The sequence below is a fragment of the Tamandua tetradactyla genome, chromosome 15 (assembly GCF_023851605.1).
Source record: "Tamandua tetradactyla isolate mTamTet1 chromosome 15, mTamTet1.pri, whole genome shotgun sequence".
Lineage (NCBI taxonomy): Eukaryota > Metazoa > Chordata > Mammalia > Pilosa > Myrmecophagidae > Tamandua > Tamandua tetradactyla.
Window position 1 is genome coordinate 10841930 of NC_135341.1, and position 20979 is coordinate 10862908.

Below are 20979 nucleotides of genomic sequence, written 5' to 3' on the forward strand. Positions count from 1 at the left end.
GTTTGGTAGAATTCACATGTGAAGCCATGTGGTTGTGGACTTTTCTCTTTGGGGAGCTTCTTAATGACTAATTCAATTTCTTTACTTGTGATTGGTTTGTTGAGGTCATCTATTTCTTCACATGTTGGCTGTTCATGCCTTTCTAGGAAGTTGTCCATTTCATCTACATTGTCTACTTTATTAGTATACAGTTGTTCATAGTATCCTCTCATTACCTTCTTTATTTCTGTGGGATCAGTGGTTATGTCTCCGCTTCCATTTCTGATTTTAGTTATTTGCATCCTCCCTCTTGTTCTTTTTGTCAACTTTGTTAAGGGCCTATCAATCTTACTGATTTTCTCATAAAACCAACTTCTAGTTTTGTTGATTTTCTCAATTTCATTTATTTCCACTCTAATCTTCACTATTTCTTTCCTTTTGCTTGCTTTGGAGTTAGTTTGCTGTTCTTTCTCTAGCTCTTCCAAGAGAACAATTAATTCCCCGATTTTTGCTTTCTTCTTTTTTGATATAGGCATTTAGGGCAATACATTTTCCTCTAAGCACTGTCTTTGCTGCACCCCGTAAGTTTTGATATGTTGTGTTTTCATTTTAATTTGCCTCAAGTTATTTACTGAATTCTCTTGTAACTTCTTCCTTGATCCACTGGTTGTTTAAGAGCGTGTTGCTGAGCCTCCATATATTTGTGAATTTTCTGGCTTTCTGCCTATTATTGATTTCCAACTTCATTCCTTTATGATCTGAGAAAGTATTTTGTATGATTTCAATCTTTTTAAATTTATTGAGATTCACTTTGTGACCCAGTATATGTCTATTCTTGAGAATGATCCATGAGCACTTGAGAAAAAGGTGTATCCTGCTGTTGTGGGGTGTAATGTTCTATAAATATCTGTTAAGTCTAATTCATTTATTGTATTATTCAAATTCTCTGTTTCTTTATTGATCCTCTGTCTAGATGTTCTGCCCATTCATGAGAGTGGTGAATTGAAGTCTCCAACTATTACAGTAATAGTGTCTATTTCTCTTCTCAGTGTTTGCCTCATGTATTTTGGAGCACTTTGGCTCAGTGCATAAATATTTACGATTGTTATGTCTTCTTGCTGAATTGTTCCTTTTATTAATACATAGTGTCCTTCTTTGTCTCTTCTAATTATTTTACATTTGAAGTCTAATTTGTTGGATATTAGTATAGCTACTCCTGCTCTTTTCTGATTGTCATTTGCATGAAATATCACTTCCCAACCTTTCAACCTATGTTTATCCTTGGGTCTAAGAAACATTTCCTGTAGATAGCACATAGATGGGTCCTGATTTTTAATCCATTCTGACAGTCTATGTCTTTTGATTGGGGAGTTTAATCTATTAACATTGAGTGTTATTACTGTAAGGGCAGTACTTTCTTCTACCATTTTGCCTTTTAGATTTTATATGTAATATCTAATTTTTCCTCTTTTACCTTTACTGACAGTCTTCATTTCTACACTCTTCTCCACACCTCTCTCTCCTGTCTTCTCCTATCTGTCTCTAGTGCTCCATTTAGTATTTCTTGCAGAACCGGTCTCTTGGTCAAAAATTCTCTCAGTCATTTTTTGCCTGAAAATGTTTTAATTTCTCCCTCATTTTTGAAGGACAATTTTGCTGGATATAGAATTCTTGGTTGGCACTTTTTCTCTTTTAGTAATTTAAATATATCATCCCACTGTCTTCTCGCCTCCACGGTTTCTTCTGAGAAACCTACCCACTGTCTTATTGGGCTTCCCTCGTATGTGATGGATTGCTTTCCTCTTGCTGCTTTCAAGATTCTCTCTTTCTCTTTGACATCTGACATTCTGATTAGTAAGTGTCTTGGATTATGTCTATTTGGATCTATTTTCTTTGGGGTACTCTGCACTTCTTGGATCTGTGATTTTAAGTCTTTCATAAGAGTTGGGAAATTTCCAGTGATAATTTCCTCCATTAGTTTTTCTCCTCCTTTTCCCTTCTGGGACACCCACAACATGTATGTTCGTGTACTTCATGTCGTCATTCAATTCCCTAAGTCCCTGCTCATATTTTCCCTATATATTTTTTTGCTTGCTGGATTTCAGATGTCCTGTCCTCCAGTTCACTAATACTATCTTCTGCCTCTTGAAATCTAACAATTTAGGTTTCCATTGTTTTCTTCATTTCTTCTACTGTGCCTTTCATTCCCATAAGTTCTGTGATTTGTTTTTACATACTTTCAATTTCTTCTTTTTTTCATCCCTTGCCTTCTTTGTATCCTCCCTCAATTCATTGATTTGATTTTTGATGAATTTTCCATGTCTGTTCAAACATTCTGAATTAATTGTTTCAACTCCTGTATCTCATTTGAATTGTTGGTTTGTTCCTTTTACTGGGTCATACCTTCAAATTTCCTAGTACAATTAATTAATTTTTGCTGGTGTCTAGGCATTTAATTACCTTAATTAGTTTATTCTGGAGATTGTTTTCACCTTTTTTACCTAGGATTTTCTTGCTGGATGACTTTATTGTCTATCTGTTCTCTGACATTCAGTTAAGCTTATTCTAGACCTCTAGGTGAGTTCTGTTTAACAGAGCAGAAATTTTCAGTTCTTGTTTTCTTGTTTCTTGCCCTGCCTGTATGGTGCCTTTTATTTTTTCCCTTAGGAGGGTTGACTTAGGTGTTATAGACCTCAGCCAGATTTTCCTAGACCAAACTCTTCTCAGGAGGAAAGAATCACCTGCACCAGCTTTCATGAGGGTGAGACCCAGAGGATTGACATTCCTATGAAGCTTCTAGGCTCTGTATTTTTCCTATCCTTTCTAGTATGTGGCGCTTGTCTGCCGTGAGTCCCACCAGCAAAAGGTGATGTGGTACCTTTAACTTCAGCAGGCTCTCCCTGCTGGGGGTGTGGTGGAGACAGAGGAGAGGTTGTAGGCTGGGCTTTAACCACTTCAGTTTTCCAGACCTTGGGGTCTGAATTCTTGAGAGAGGGATTCCACCTGAGTGGGGCCCCATGCCTCTCCTGCAGAAGGCACAGCCTCCAGACAAGCTTAATTCCACCCTTGCCTGGGGCAGTAGGAGCCTGAGAAGCCTTGCAGGTGTATCCAAAGAGCAGTCCAACCATAGAAACACAGCCACAAAAAAGAAAAGAAAAAAAACTCCTTTTCAGAGTAGGACCCCTGTTCCTCGGGTTTGCTAATCAAGAGCTTAAGTTGGTACATTGCTCTGTGTATCTCCAGATCCTATGTGCCCCTCCTTTCTTTCAGTGCCCAGACCCTTTCAAGTATTTTGTGCTGTCAGATCCAAAAAACCTCTGTTCGTTTTTTTTTCTTTTTCCATCAACCCTACCCCCTCTGCACCGAGGCAAAACCCAGCAATCTCAGCTTTTACTTGAGGTTCAGCTGAGCTGGGGGCCTATTTTTAGTAGTCAGAATTTGTTAATTAATACCACAAGTTAGAGCTTGGTAGAGCTCAGCCCCTTGCTGCTAGTAAAGTTCCTTTCCTTTCCCTCTGGGAACCAGCCTGTGGGGGAGGGGCACCAGCCGCCATGGCTTAGGGGACTCACAGTTCTGGGTGGGTTCACAGCTGGTCCACCTCATCCAGACTGGTATACGCTGTGTGTCTGGTCACTGATGTGGCCCCAGCAGTTGTTCTGTACTGTTTCTGGCTATTTACTAGCTGCTCCAGAGGATGAACTAAATCTCAGACCTCACTAAGCTGCCATCTTGGCTCTGTCCTCTGGCTGCTTTTAAGGTTTTCTTTTTGTCTTTAATGTTCTGTTTTCACTATGATGTTTCCAGCTGAAGATTTCTTTCTACTTATCCTGCTTGGGATTCACCAGGATTCCTGGATTAAGACTGTTTTTTCCATTACCTCTGGATCATTCACCGCCACTATGTCTTTAATAGCTACTCCCTTTTCGACTCTCTGCTCCCTCCTTCTAGAAGTGTCATTGGTACTTCTCGCTTTATCCTTCATGTTTCTTAATCTCTATTTGGAATTTTGCATTTCTTTATTTCTATGAGCTGCATGTCATGTATCTTCCAGTTCACAGCTGCTTTCTTCAGTTCTTTCTTTCCTAAGAAAGCTAAGCCTTATGGCTGGTCTCATGGCCCGTTATTTCTTCCAGCGATGGCTGGGAAGTCTGATGCTTGTGTTAACTTAGTCCCGCAGCTCTAAATTTAATACAGAACTTGGATCTCAGGTTGGGAAGCCTGAGGGTAATAAATGAGGACTGAATTTCTTAGTATTCCATAATGTTCACTGTTCCCTTTATATTGTACAGTAATGATATACTGCTATCACATTTTTATTTTATCAAAACTACTAGATGTCCTTTGTCTCAGATGAGGTGCTCCTTAGCACAATCCAGAGTAACCAACATACAGAACCACTCCAAACTCTTTATATAATATTAGGCTGGGAGGGGAGCCAGTGGAGCTTCCAGAAGTTCTGATGTGACTCTCTCCTCCATATTTATTACCTGCAATGGTTTGTCTACCTGGGAGGCCTACTTCCCAGGTCTGTCTTACCTTTGGGGGAACATAAAGCCTACACCTCTTTCTGTCAGGGTAGGGACTAGGGTGAAGCAAGCAAGATGCCCAGGATGCAAAATCTAAGGAGGCACTTGTTCTCAGGTTACTACAAGTATTGACCCCAGGCACCTTGTTTGCCCCACCCTACTCCCAGCCCTGCTCTTTGTTATTGGATAACACTTTTTTTCTTTCAGCAGTGTATCCTGATTGTGCTGACTTCCTTCTGTATCTTTTTGATATACAAACTTTGATTTATGCAGATGGTGTCTATGTTCTGTCCCTCAATCAGAACCTACTACTGACCACTGCCAATCTGGTGGCTGAAACACTCTTTCATTAAATTTGTTATTTCATTGATTATATATTTTAAAATTTGCTCTTGGTTTGGTTTGGTATTTTCAAAACTACCTAGTTAGTTTTGACTATCTCTTCTTTCATCACACTCACACTTTCTCTTTCATTTTTATAAATACATTGTATCTGTATCTGGTTAAGACCAGTTATGTGAGGTTTTTCTTCTTTCTGTTGGCTCTCCTGATGCTTGCTCCTTAAGGGTAAGGTGGTGAGCTTCTATTTATAACTTCATCTGTGGGGATTCTTTGATGCCTGGTTTGAGAGTTAGTCCCTCCAAGGGGGATGTTTGCTCGGGGGGAGGAGAAGGGTGAGAATGCTTCAGGGGGCACAACAGGTGGCGGGTTGGGGAAGGCAGGCTCTACTTTAAATTACAATTCTTAGTTTGCCTTTTTAAGAAAAGATCTCACAGATACTTTAGTTTCAGGTCCCAAATCTGCCAGGTTCTCCAGGAAGAAAAGACTTTTCATCTTTTATTTTGAAGGTGTGCCCCTTCCTGGGTCCCAGCGTTATGAGGAGTTTTCCTTCACGTTGTGTCTGCTGAAGACTTCGAGACCACGCCCAAGAGCCCATTAAACACTCAGCCCCATACCAATGCCATCGATGCTCACATACCTTCTAGTTTTGTTTTCACTTTGTTCTAGTTTGCTAGCTGCTAGAATGCAATATACCAGAAATAAATGGCTTTTAAAAAGGGGAATTTAATAAGTTGCTAGTTTACAGTTCTCAGGCCAAGAAAATGTCCTAATTAAAACAAGTCTATAGAAATGTCCAATCAAAGGCATCCAGGGAAAGATACCTTGGTTCAAGAAGGTTGATGAAATTCAGGGTTTCTCTCTCAAGTGAGAAGGCACATACAAGGTGAACACAGTCATGGTCGGTTTGTCTTTCTGCTGGAAGGGTACATGGTGAGCAAGGTGTCATCTGCTAGCTTTTGCTCCCGGCTTCCTGTTTCATGAAGCTCCCCAGGAGGCATTTTCCTTCTTCATCTCCAAAGTGCTGGCTAGCAGACTCTGCTTCGTGGTGCTGCAGCATTCTCTGCTCTCTCTGAATCTCTTTCATTCTCTAAAATGTTTCCTCTTTTATAGGACTCTATATACTTATCAAGACCCACCCAAATGGGTGGAGACATGTTGTCACCTAATCCAGTTTAACAACCACTCTTGATTAAATCACATCCCCAGGAAGATGATCTGATTACAGTTTCAAACACACAGTATTGAATAGGGATTATTCTACCTTTATGAAATGGTGTTTTGATTAAAACATGGCTTTTCTAGGATACACACATCCTTTCAAACCAGCACACACTTCGTTCTTTTTTTTAATTTATTTTTAATTGATACATATTATACATTCACATCATTCACATACCATGTAATCATCCAAAGTGTGCAATCAATGGTTCACAATATCATCACATAGCTATGCATTTATCATCATCCACCTCATTCTTGACCTTAGAACATCTCCCTCCCCTTCTTACAGGTTCATCAATTCTTTTAAACTGTTTTAAAAAATATTTGTAAGCATCTACAGGTGTTACTGAACTGGAGAGCTTTGGGATTTCTATTCCATTACATTGCCCTCATAATTTAGCTGGCTCACAATATAGACCAGATACAATGAAACCATTAAAACAAGTTGCCTTAGTCAGGATAAACTAGGCTTTGGTGAGGTAACAAACAACCCCCAAATCTCAAGAGCTTCACTGAACAAAAGTTGACTTCTTGCTCATGAAAATATTCAGGTTGGTAAGGGGCTCCTGCTCAGTATTCCCGCTCAGGGGTCACGCTGCTGGAGGGTCCATCTCAGTTCATACACCAATGAACACCACGACAGGGGAAAGAAATGTGGGAAATCACACACTAGATCTTAAAGCTTTCATCCAGAAGTGACACATCTTACATTAAAAATGATGCGCATAGGGCAGGCCACAGTGGCTCAGTGGCAGAGTTCTTGCCTGCCATGCTGGAGACCCGGGCTCGATTCCCAGTGCCTGGCCATGCAAATAAAAAAAAAAGAAAGAAAAAAAAAAATGATGCGCATCACCACTGCCCATATTGTATTAAATCAGCCAAAGCAAGTCATAGGACCACACCCAACTTCAGGAGCCAGGGACTTGCCATCTGACCAGGTGCCTAAAGATGACACCTCCAACGAGGGCCATGGCGGCCAAACAGCAAGGGCAACACAGCAAAGGGGCGAGGCCAACCCTTACCTTTACCAGAGTCCTCCACATACTTCCCTGAGAGTTGCTTGTTCTCCTGTAATGAGAAACCTAATACCCTACACTGTCAAATGATCTTCCTCACGTGGAATTAAAACCAGCTTTCCTGAGACTTTCCTAGCATCACTCCTTTTACTCTACAGAGCAACATATACATACAAACAAATCTAATTCCAATTTTATATATCTTATCACTCTTCTCTGGGCTATTTTTTCCTAAATCCTCAAGCAAAGAAAACTAATAAAAAAATATATAGTCCCCATCCTCTAAAAGCATGCAAATATCATTTAAAAGCAGTCCTTTGGTGCTTTGTTATTTTCCTTTGAAGAAAATAATACCCCTCACCCATTTTTGGTTACTTTGTGTAATAATCAGGATTCTAGGCTGCAAGCAATAAAACCAATTTAGGCTTTTTAAGTAAAAAAAAAAAAAAAAAAAAGAAAGAAAAGCTGATTGAAAGGGTATAGGGTGGCTCAGAAGACCCCAATGCTGTCTCCACAAGTCAACATTGCTTGCCCATTGACTTAGCCAATGGAAGTCCCTGCTGACACCTCCTTTGGCAGCTCTTCCCTTCACTCACACACACACACACACACACACACACACACACACACACACACACATACACGAGATGTTGCTGTCCCATCAGCTCCACCTGTCATCAGAATGGACTGGTGGTCATTTCCACTTACTTGTCCCACTATTTCCTGATTCTGAGTTTGGGGCAGAAACATAGATTAGCTTAACCTAAATCACATGCCTGATCCCAAGCTGCCAAGAGAGGCTAGGAAATCGATCAGCTGGCACTTCAGCTTCTATGTTGGGAGGTGACAAAAATAAACAAAAATTTTAAATATTAAATATCCATAATGTAGATGAGAAATATCACCAGATGTATTGTACTTAAGTAACTTTAAAAAATCATATCAATATAGACGGACATCTTCATATTGCAGCTTCCAGAGGAATTATGATTGCAATTGGCATGTTTTTGTCTTATTTTGTTTTGACCCTGAGGTAAAAATACATACTCATGAGCGTCCCAGAAAGCACAAAAATCCTGGATATGTCCACAACACATCCATGTTAGAATTAACCGTTTTGAGAAGGGTGTCACAACCTGCTCCTCCACATCAGCATCTACCTGTGGTTTGGCAGAAATCAACTGCTGCCGATCTAATACTTTATACCTAAGAAAGTGTCCAACATATGGGAGATGTTCCAAAGAACCTTTGTGGAATGACAGAATTAATGTATTATCTGGTTTAGCCTCACAATCACACTCTGCAACAAGCAAGGCAAGTACCATATGACCCATAATACAGATGACAAAACTGAGGTAAAAGAAGTTTGAGATCTACATAAGGGCCAATATTTTAAGCCTAAATTGATACTATTATCCCTGCATGGAAAAGAAAGGGGCGATAACATATGCCCTGTCTAGCTGATAACATCCTATTATAACTTCCTTCGTTACCTGAGCTTCACTGACCTAACAAAGACTTGAGGGAAGGAGCAACAAAGGAGTAAAACCACTAGGGCAATTCCAAGCATGGCACCACTTCACAGGTATCCACAACAATTTTTCCCTATGATTTACCTCTTAATTTATCTTTTTCTATTTACTATGACTCATAGTAAATTACTCCAAAACTTAGTAGTAAAAAATAACCATTTTTTTTTAGCATTACAGATTCCATGGATCAAGAATTTGAACAAGACAGCTCAACTCTGCTTCCTGATATTCGGAGTTTCAGCTGGAAGACTCGAAGGCTAGGCGCTAGGGTCATCTAAAGGTCATTCACTCACAGATCTGGCAATTGCGGCTGGCTATCAGCTGGGGAGGGGTCCTCAGCTCCCCTCAGCATGGGCCTCTCCTAGTGGACTCTGTTAGACTAGTCTGGACCTCCTCATAGCATGGTGGCTGGGTTCTAGGGGCAGGCATCCCAAGAAAAAGCTGGAAAAATTTTGCATCCTTTTTATCACCTAGCTTCAGATAGCACACTTCTGCCACACTATATTTTACATGTACCCACACAGACATATATTTATAGATAGAGAGACAGATAGATGGATAATCTATTGCCTTATATCAAATTACCCTACAACTTAGAAGCACAAACCAACAAACCTTTATTATCTCATAAAGGTGTTTTAAGTCAGGAACCTGGGTGCAGGCTATCTGGGTTGCTGTGGCTCAGGGTCTCTCACGAGGTTGCAGTCCAGCTGTTGGCCAGGAACAAATTCATCAGAAGGCCTGGTGGGGTGAGCCAAGCTCACTCACAGGGATGTGGGAAAGAGGCCTCAGTTCCTCGCTCTGTGGGCCTCTCCTGCTCTGATGTGGCAACTGGTTCTATCCAGAACAAGTGATCCCAGAGAGCAAGAGAGTGTGACCAAGACAGAAGGTGAGATTTGATAACCAAATCTCAGAAGTGATATACCAGTACTTCTGCTCTATGCCAGTGGTCACACAGACCAGCCGTGGTACAGTGTGGGGGAGAAAACATAACGAAGCGAATACCGGGCAGTGGGGGCCACTGGGGCCTCTTCAGAAAAATATAATGTGCCACACATATTTAGCTAGACAAACACAGCTTCCTTCCCCTTGTCTTTTTTTAAATCCAAGTCTGTATTTTCTTCTGCTTCACCCCCATGCCTCAGCTTCTAGGACAATACTTTTTAGATGGATACTGTGCAAGTCATCACTAGTGTTCACCTATAGCTAGTTGTTTTAGTTTTGTTTATATTGCTAAAACAAATATCATATAATAGGTTGGCTTAATAACAGGAATTTACTGGCTCACGGCTTCAGAGGTTAGAAGGCCTGCTTCCTGCCAGGGTCAGTATCTTTTGGCTGCTCAGCAATTTTTAGGATTCCTTGTTTTTTCGGTCACATGGCAACACACATGGTGATATCGGCTCCTTTCTCCTCTGGGTTCCAAGGACTTTCAGTTTCTTGCTCTTCCTATGGCTTCTCTTTCCATGGCATTCTCTATAAGGCCTTCAGTAACAGGATTAAGACCATCCTGATTCAACTGGGTCACACCTTAACTGACATAACCTCATTAAAAGGTCTGATTTACAATGGGTTCCCACCCACAGGAAAGGATTAAGATTAAGGACATGTTTTTCCAGGGCACTGGACTCCATGCCACCACACAAATTCCCCCTTCATGCACGTGGAGCCCAGCATTTGGCACACTTGCAGTTGGGTGGGTCGCATGTCTGTTCTGACCATTGAAATGTGAGCAGAAAAGACCTGTGTTCACTGTCAACTGAGGGAATAAAAAGCACAGTCGTGATTCCTCAGTCTCTCTCTTTGTTGCTGTGGCATCTGAAGAACTGTAGATGACAGATGTCCAGCAGGTGCAGCTACAGGCATGAATAGTCTCTGTCAACTTAGGTCCCAGGGTGACTATGTGGACAGACCCCCCGCCAAATATGTGAGAAATGCAGCAGGAGGGTGGTGGTCTCTGAGTTTTGGGGGAGGTGTTTGTTACTGCAGCCTGTTTCCACCTATCCTGATTGCAGATGTAACATGTATCAATCCTGCTAGCCCTGAGTTGCAGATGGGGAACTGATGCTAAGAGAGGCCATATGCCTTCCCCAAGATTATGCAGGAAGTAAACAGTGGCACTGAGTTTTGAGTTTGAGCCTTCTGTCTAGTATTCAGGAGAGAAGATGATATGTTGGTTAGATCATGGAGATGCAAGTCAATAAACTAAACTGACACCCTGACAGGCAAACTACTAAAACTCTCTAAGCCTCAAGTATCTCAGCGTGTAAAATGGCGACAGATTGTTATTTTCTTTAAAGGTAGCGTGGATTAAATAAGATTAAATCATAAATCATAAGCTCTCAATAAATGCTATGATTATTTTTATTACCATTTCCCTTATACCACAGCTTCAGAGTAGCCAACTATGATGATTTCTGCCTCTTTCCCTTTCCCCTTTCCTGACTCAGATCTTTTACAAGGTACTTTTCAAATCACTTTCAAAATGATTTGTTTCCCTGGCTTCTCTGGGTGATGATGTCAAAGCGATTTTTTTTCCTTAGAAAACAGAACACGTTTTCTAGCTTTGTGTTATTAACCTTTCTCAACCCAACATGCTTTCTTGGCATTTCTCATTAGTGCAGCTAGCCTGATAGCAGGATGTAGCACTGTCCAACTCAAGTGGGAAGATACAAAACAAAAAGGGTCCTTCACTTGGCCAACACTCAAGAGCTTACTGAAAGACTTTAAGGGAAAAGAAAGCTGGGTCTCCAAAGGTCACACATGTACCTAAACAAAGGAGAAGAGGCTTTTCTGCATCTCATCTCATGTTCTCATGTACTGGTGGAAAATTCAACACGTGCTCCTTGGTTTAATAATAATCGAATAAACAATGACCCCATCACATGATAAAATACTATGTAGTCACCAAAAAGGATTAGGGAAGACTGTAGGAGCCCTGACTGGAAAAGATGCTTAGGAAATGGTTTAAATGCGGAAAAGCAAGGTTTAGAATAATATAGAGTATAATCCTGATTTTGTAAAAGAAACATATCTTAAGCATAACTACACATACACACACAAACGCACACATCTGTATACGAAAAGAAAAACGTGGAAGACACACTCAACATTGTTAACTCTATTTCTTGTATTGGGCTGAAGGGAAGTAAGTACTTTCATCTTTTGCTTTATAGCACCTATATTGTTAGAATTTATTTCAATGAACACATTTTCCTTGTCATTTCAAAACACACACACACATATATATACACAGATAAAAAATAAGTTCCAACCCTCCAAGTGGGAACAATATTAACGACACCAACAAGGGTGGAGCCTGGAGCCAGGTGCCTTAAGTATATCATCTCATTTAATTCTCACAATATCTCTAGAGAGTAGGTGTACTTATCCCTGTATTATATGTAAATACAGCTCAGAGTCAAGTGTTCAAGATCACACAATTGAGTATGCAGCAAAACACATTCTTGACCATGAGATGCATTTTCCAAAATGCAGTCTGTCTGCACTCAGTTAACACTGGACCACAATTTCCGCAAATTCACCTGTTTATCAAACTCAGGCTTCAGAGATTCTTCAGTGAAGATGTGAAACTGAATCTTCCTGTGGCTGAAGAGCACGGCAGATTTGAGCATGACCAGTGTCTCCTCCAGCCTGTCGCCACAAGCCACCACGGCCAGGTGGATCCAGAGTTCAGGGGGCAAAACTGCTTGGAAACTTCTGAATTCTCCTGGTCTCCTAGAAATCGAGAAACAAGTTTAAACTACGACTAAACTCATTAAAAACACACACATACACACATACACACACACAAAGCTAGCGAATGGTAGGAACGTTTCAAAACATGAACAGGCACAATCTGTTATATTTTGCAAAGTGATAAGCATTTTGACAATTCTTCCTGCTTAGAGAAAAGTACCATTTATTCCCATATTTATCCTGGTAATAGCAGGATGAGTCACTGTTTGGACTGCTATAGGTGTCTGAGACTTTTTCTGCCAGCACTCAGCTGTCTAGTGCCTGCTGGCTGCCTACTGGCCCATGTTTAGAAATAGTGTTGCTAAACCTCGACAGCTGACACAAGGGCTGTGCAGTTCCCATCCTCAGGGCCATGGAAATTAGATTTGAATGCAACTTGAACAAGACAAGGGTGGGTCATGGCTTTCCCATGTGAAACCAGCAACATGATATGCCCATCATCTGGATGTTTTTAGGTTGGGGTGGAATGCATGACTGTGAGACCAAAGGCAAATCAGGCAAGTCTGGGAGGTGAGCAAAGAAATCAATATACGTGTCTCCGCTACATCTCGGGAGATGGTTGGGAGAGGTTTGAAGAAACAGGTGTTAATCCTAACTGTCTCGCTGAGAGTTGGTGAGGTGGTAGGTATGAAATTCAGCTTCCAGTATGAAATCATATTAGAGAAGAACCAGGCAGGAGCAGGGTTCAGGCGAAGCTGAAAATCATCAAGACATAGAATACAGAATCAACAGCTGAGAGGGCAATGGGGTCCAAGAGTCCAGAATCATCATCCAGCTATTTCCTCATAATAAAAGATTTGTTCCAGAAAAGGAGATGCAGCCAAGCCTCAAATACACCCCTGAGAAACATTTTCAGGCAAGCTGGAAGAAATTGGCCTGGAAAGGGTGCCCTGAGACAAATGAAACTAATTTATTTGCACAAAAGATTTGGAGACCAGGGGAACTTGGATGTTGAATGCTACCTTCCTTCCAAAAACCTTTTTTCAGTCAGTACACTGCTCCATCACTCACTGCTCCATTAAATAAGAGCAGCTTTGCTCCAGATTTCTTTCACCAGGAGGAAAGCTGCAGATGTGGGTGGAGCCCTTTGGAAAGCTTTCCAATCTGATTACTTAAGAGCATGCTTAGTAGAAGCATGGCCCCCCGGCTCAGCTAACTCCAGATGTGGAGTTATTCGGATTCCATTTCTTTGGAGGATCACAGGAAAAGACAGTAGAGATGTCCTAAGCATCTCTCAAAATTGTCCACTTCTCTCCACCCTCCTGCTGCCACCTGATGAGGCACCACCTTCATTCCCCTGGACCACCAGGACAGTCACCGAGGTGGTCCTCCTGCCTCCAAACTTATCCTTAACCCACCTCATCCACAGAGTTCTCTTGTTGGGGCCAGATTATTCCAAAATGCAAATAAGATCATGTTATTTCCTTGATTAAAATCATTCAAGGGCTCTCCACTGCCCTCAAGATCAAATCCAAACTGCTGATCGTGGCTCCCACTTACATCTGTTGCAACTGCCCCACCCGCTGCCCAGCCAGGTGGACGGCCACTTGTGGTCAGGATCAGTCACAGCCACACGCATATTCACTCTCTGTCTCTTTTCCAGTCGTGAGGCCATGCCTAGCTATGAACTTACTGTGTGCATTCTCTCCTGGAAAGGCTCGCCTCTGCCCTCTTTCCCTTGCGAGTGCCAACCCATTCGCTAATCCAGGGATCTGATGGGCTCTAAATGCCTGAAAGAGAACAGATGCCTGCCTCACAGAACTGACACTCTATGGGAGGTGGGGGAGTGTAGCGTCAAAGAAATAAATAGCAGTCACAGTGAATAGTATCTAAGTGACATATATGGAAGGTTAGAAGGTGATAAGTGCTATGAAAGAAATATGGAGGGTCAAGTAAGGTAGGGGTATAGGAGTGGCTGGTGTGTGCTGTAGTTCTATATAGTGCAAAGTCAGCAGAGGTCTCATTGAGGAGTTGAGATATGACGGCGACTTAAAGGAGGTGAGGGGAACATTCTGGGCAGAGAAGATAGTCAGAGCAAAGGCTCTATATGAATCAGAAGTGTGCCAGGCAAATTCAAGGACCTCTGCCTATAGGGTTCAGACACCTGTTCTCTTCCTCGGCTTTGTGGGTAAGTTTTCATGCCTGTTATTAAAACCCAATTAACTTAGGGAAAGGGCTATGAAGGGTGGGTCACAGACAATGCTAAAATCGCAATTTAAAAAATCACAGTCAATTAAATGAATCACAGTCAAAACACTAGTCAAAATATGCTACCACAGTGAAATCATTACTCTGCCCTCTACGTGGGACTTGATACCTAGGGGTGAAAGTCTCCTTGGCAATGTGGGAAATGAATCCTAGGGATGGTCCAGCCCTGGCACCGTGGGATCGACAATGCCTTCCTGACCAAAGGGGGAAGAGAGTTGTAACAAATAAGCTCTCAGTGGCTGAGAAAGTACAAATAGAGTCGAGAGGCTACTCTGGAGGTCACTCTTACACAAGCTTCAGCTAGATATTGCTACTTATCATGGTTTACCAAACCTCAACCAAAACCATTTCTGCCAACTCTAAAGAACACCTAGGGCTTTATTTGAGATTCTACAAATAAAAAAAGGTTCCATGCACTATGATTACTTTGCAGAAACACAACCTCTAGATGGTTCCTAGGCCAGATAAAACCTGAAACCCAGAGGGACCAGCCTCTCCAGAACATCAATTAGCTCCATCCCCCATTTCCTATGATCGACAGCCCCTCCCAACATGAAAAAATTAGAATGAGCATAACCCAAATACCCTAAAGATTGGGAGAAAGATCAAAGGAGAAGGTTGAGTTAGAGAAGATTGGATTTAACAGATGTGTATGACTGCTGAATCATTATATTGATTTTAGTCTCTAGTGTCTTGGAGCAGCTAGAAGGAAAAACCTAAAATTGTGGAATTGAAACCCACACCAAACTCTGAAATGTGTTCTACAACTAATTGTTGCAGTGTGCTTTGAAATGTATTGCTTTCTTGTATATATGTTATTTTTTTCACAATAAAAAAAGAAGTTAAGTTTAAAAGAAATATGCTACAGAGAAGATTTAATGCAAACTCATTTGCTTAAAATGATGCTCAGGATTTAGAAACATATGTGTCAACCAGAGGTACTAAAACAATAAATGCCATAGCTTAGGTATCTTGAATGTGAAAGTGTCCCCGCCCTAAAATAGAACAAGTTCTCATAGTTTAGCTTTATATATTGCGATTCTGCATGAATAAAAGATTTTAACCATAGCCATCAGGGAAATACAAATTCTAACTATAACAAGAGTCTAGTTTACTCCTATGTTGGCAAAAATTAAAAAAAAAAAAAAAATACAGGTTTAGCCAGGTCAGGCTTCAGTGTGAATGTGGAGGCAGGGGACCACTCAAGGACTGCTGGGGGAAAGGCAAGTGGCATAAGTTAGTCCCAACACTTTGGAGAGCCGTTTGGCAGTATCTTGCAGGGTTGAAAATGCGCATGAACTCTCCACCACTCCAATGTGACTCCTACATATAAAACCTGAAAAAAACTCTTGCACATTTGCACAAGACTCATGCAGGAATGTTCATAGCAGCCCTGCTTATAATAGTGAAAACCTGGAAATAAGCATAAAGGTAACTGATGTTTAAACAATGGAATCGTCTACAGAAGTGAAAATCAATAAAACAGAGGGGCACATAGCAACATAAAGCTAAAGAGGAAAACAAGCAGTGTGCACAAGGATAACAATAGAATGATACCAGTTAGACAAAATTTAAACAAAATAGCACTGCATGTTATCTATGGATATCTGTAGCAAAAGTATAATGTATGCATGAGGATGGCATAAACATCAAATATAGGACAGTTTTTTTTTAAGATGAGCAGCAGTTACACAAGAATCATGGTGTTTTTATCCATATGTTCTGTGTGCCCAAACTATTTGACAAATACTTTATTTTTTTAAGTAAAGAAAGCTTGCACTCCTCAGCAGCACAGCACGCCATTTCTTCCCTTTTTTGCAGGCTTTGGTGATTTGGGAATGCACCGTACAAAAAGTGCAGCCTAGGGACTGCTTTTTCACCGTGTCTGCTGGCAGGCACTAGAAAAGAAAAATAAAAGCCTCTCCTGGTTGCCAGTTCAAATATCAATGGTTGCAGACCTTTGCTGCCCTCACTCTAATACTTCTCACGTTACATTAAAAATCCCAGGCTTCAGGTAATAAGCGTCGGTGCTGTGTGGTCACGATGAATTATCAAGTTTACGGGTGCTGAAGTGGTGTGCCTTTCACCGCCTCCTACCAAAGCCTAACTCAGCACACGTGAATGCCACCCGAGACTCCAGGGTCTGGGCCCTGAATCACCGTGCTTTGGGAGTGAATGGGTGCTGGATAATTCCAGCATTGCCGTGACTGGCGGTTAACCACGTTCTTACTCATAGTTTATAAAGGAGGCTACAGCGGACGTTTACTGTCTAGGATTTTTTAAGACCTGCTGCTAAGCTGGCGCTGATGGTGACCATCTTGGCCACCGTTTCAGTGGGAATCAACACAGCAGGAAGCAGAGCCAGAAGACGGCGACTCAGATCTCTGATGACATGACTTGAACACCTGGATCCATCTGTGCCTGACCTTCACCTTGGACTGTTCAGTTAATAACAGTCTCTACTGGGTAAGGTCGTTTGAAACAAATTTACCACTTAGTCACTGAAAAGCTGTAATTTAGGCACCAATCTATATTCTAAAAAAACGTGTTTTGAATCATCGTTGACTCCCCCTCCTCTCTCACAGTCACCTTGATTAGTCCTTTGAAATGCTCAGTAAATCCATTCTTTGCGTGTTGTTCATTGCAGAGATCCTGGCAGCCTGCCAGTTTTGTAGCTGGAAGAGATGGCAGCTATCATCTAATATAATATTCCAGGGCCTCCCCTACCTGCGTGCGCATCATAAGCCTCTGGGGCATTTAATATGCAGATCCCCACCCCACAGAGATCCCCACTCAGTGGGTCTTGGGTGAGGCCCTGGGATCTGCACATCACACACACTCGTACTGCACACTCACTCAAGCTCAGCTCTAGCCAGGAACTAATTAAGTGAGCCAGTCTCTCGCCTCTCCTCTCTCTCCCAAATACTTCCACCATGTCCTCAAGAGCACCCACCGCAATCTTTTCTCTGTATTCTCTTCACCCCTCGCCTTAAGGAAGCCTTGGCCGCTCTGTATGGCCGCCAGCTCCCTGGCAGCCTCCAAGGGAAGCCTCTCTTCCTCCCTTCCTGGGCTGCCCCCGGGAGGGGATAGATGGGGTTGGTGTTCCTATTCCCCCACCGCCACCTGCGGACCTGCAAAACGTCCTGAGAGCAGAGTCCGTAGGATGGGGCTATTCCACCTGCTCCCTGACTTTGCTACTGTCACGTGTCAGCTTCCAGTTTCCTTCTCTTCCTCCGCTGAAGTTTCGCTCCCAAACCACAGTAATCCTCTCCACCCCCCCCCCGACCCCCACCACGCCTGTCCCCATCCTCCAGAACTTTAAGCTTCCAGTTCCTCACCCTTCAGTTCCATGACCTCCACACCCACCACCTTTCCCTTCTCTTTGCCCAGTCTTGTGGTCGCATCACAGGCCTTTACACAAACTGTGTCCTCTGCCTGGAATCTATCTCCCAGGCTCTCTGCGTAGCCCCCTCCTTCTCCTCTGGGCCACAGAGAAGTCTTTCCTGTGCAGCCCGCGGGAGAAACACCCTCCCCTTTATTCTGTGTCATAGTCCTTGTCTGTCTGTCCAAAACCTTACCTCAGCTGGTGGTTACATGTTCTTTTTCAATTGCAATTTATACCAACTGTACATTATACACAATCAATATAAGACAAATACAAACAAAAACCACTATCATTAAGGAAAAAAATCACAATAAAATACACAATGAATATCTCAAATGGAAGAAGGTAAAACACTGTGTGTTGAAATATTAAAGTTGGTAAATGAAAAAAGATTTTGCCCTATAAAACTGTTTTTGTATTTTGTAGGTTATGTTCTGGGCTCTTTTTCAATTGAATACATATTTTTACAAGGGTACGATAAGTGTACACGCAATTTTGTATTCTACTATTTTTCATTTAATTCTTTTATTTTTCTTGTTACTTTGTAAGTCTTCATAACTATCATTTTAATTGACTATTATTCCATCCACCTAAAACACCATAACTTATAATCATCTCCTTTTTGTTGGTCATTTCTAATTGTTTTCAGTTTTTTTTTTTTTTTTTTTTTTTAACATGGGCAGGCACCGGGAATCGAACCCAGGTCCTCGGACATGGTAGGCAAGCACTCTTACCGTGGCCCGCCCTGTTTTCAGTTTTTAAAACACTGTTTTTCACAGAACGTCTTTGGGTTGATTCCTTTTTTGGGGGGGGGTGGGGAGGAAGGTAATAGACATAAACATTTTTTTTCAGTTAGAGCATTTGTAGGTTTACAGAAAAACCATGCAGAAATTATAGAGTTCCCATGAATTCCACCCCTCACATACAATTTCCCTATTATTAACATTCTATATCAGTTTTATTACAACTGATGAAACAATATTAAGTTTATACTATTAACTGTACTCTATAGTTTACATTAGGGCTCACTCTTTGCATTATACAGTTCCATGAGTATTTTTTTCTCTTAATTCTGATAATAAATATACAATGTATAATTCCCTATTTTAATCACTTTCAAATATACAATTAACTGGTGTTAACCTCATTCACAATCCTATGCTACCAACGCCATCACCCATCACCAAAACTTTTCCAAAAACCCAAACAGAACTCTGTACCAATTAAGCATTAATTCCCCATTCCCCACCTTGACACCAGTTCCTAGTAACCTGTATTTTAATTTCTGACTCTATGAATTTGCACATTCTAATTATTTCATATAAGTAAGGACTTTTGTTATGGCTTGTTTCGCTCAACAGGATGTCTTCAAGGCTCATCCATGTTGTCGCATGTATCAGAAGTTCGTTCCTTTTTATGGCTGAATAATATTCCATTGTATGTATATGCCACATTTTGTTTACCCATTCCTCTGTTAATGGATACTTGGGTTGCTTCCACCTTTTGGCAATTGTAAATAAAGCTGCTATGAATATCGGTGTGCAAATGTCTGTTCACGTTCCAGCTTTCAATTCTTTTAGGTGTATACCCTAGAAGTACGTGCAGAGGTTCAGTGCTATGTACTCCAGAAAAACATGTTCTTAAACTCAATCCATTCCTGTGGGTGTGAACCTTGTAAATGGAACCTTTTGATGAGGTTACTCCAGATAAGGTGTGATCCAGGACTTATTCTGGACCTTATAGGAAAGGTCATAGTAAGAGAAATAAAGTCACAGAAGGAGCAGCTAGAAGCTGAAAGTCAGTGGAACCTGGAAGAGAAGGGAGAGGCCAGGAGAGGCCACCATGTGCATTGCCATGTGACAGAGAAGCCCAGGACCAAGGACCCCCAGCAGCCAGCCCCAGAACGCCAGTCTTCAGGAAGAAAGCACTGCCTTGATGATGCCTTGATTTGAACCTCCTACAGCCTCAAAACCATGAATAAACTCCCATTGTTTAAGCCAACACATTGCGCAGCGTTTGCTTTAACAACAAGGAAACTAAAACAGCAGGATGCCAGGACATATGTTAATTCTATACTTTACTGTCTGTCAATCGTTTTCCACAGTGGCTGCACATTTTACATTCCCATCTACAATGTACAATTCCTATCTCTCTACTTCCTCAACCACCATTTTCCTTTTTTTTCAGTAGTAGCCATTCTAGTGGGTGTGAAATGGATCTCATTGCAGTTTTTTTTTTCCTTTTTATATTTCTTTTTTCCCTTTGAATAGACAGGTGTACTCTTTATCATGGTTAGGCGGGGTGGAGAATTGATTATATTATTCTCTTTAAAATCCAATACCATATTGAACAGGCAGATTGGAAAACTATGGCTCGATTTCTCAGAAGAAATACTTAGGACTTAGCCCATAGTTTTAACTATACCATTTGTTTAAATGAGTGCATGTACTTTAAGGATCGGTATCTTACTGAAGTTAGTAAAGGAACCTAGTTCTGGGAGTTAAGTTTTGGCTGACGATTAGACCTGTGTGTGAATTTCTCCTAGAATTAAAATAGTCTCTGCTTCATCAACTTTAAAATGGCCTTATTTTCCTTTCTTCTTCCCGATATAGATAATGCCTGCCTCCTTGTTTGAGCAGTTGGAAGCTGCCAAGAGCAGAGATTTCCAGGCGAGGAGGAAACTCTGCTTCCATGGTGTCCATCTTCCCAGATTGGGAAAAGGAATGGGATCGAGTATCAGCTGACAGATACCTCCGGCCACAACAGACGCCTCAGTGGTCCTCCACCTACCTCTCCTGTGTCCCTCTCCTGGTTACATCTTTCATACTCTACTGAGGACATAAAATGTGCACAGCAGCGCTTGCTGACTTCCCCACTCTCCTTCCTAGTTAGACAAGCAGATGCTGAGGTCATGGAAAGAGCAGCTCTCTGCAGCTATTCCCAGGATCATTGGTTTCTCCCAAACCCAATGTAATGAAAATCGGAAATCAAACAAGATGAAAAATAATTAA

General features: G+C 41.6%; 1 protein-coding gene across 1 annotated transcript in view; it reads right to left on the reverse strand.

The window, feature by feature from the left end:
• Positions 1-20979, reverse strand: part of GXYLT2 (glucoside xylosyltransferase 2) — a 154870-nt gene that overhangs the window by 111148 nt on the left and 22743 nt on the right. The window contains exon 2 of the mRNA XM_077128688.1: positions 12162-12354. Coding sequence (XP_076984803.1) covers positions 12162-12354 — 193 coding nt within the window. The remainder of the gene's footprint in view (positions 1-12161; positions 12355-20979) is intronic.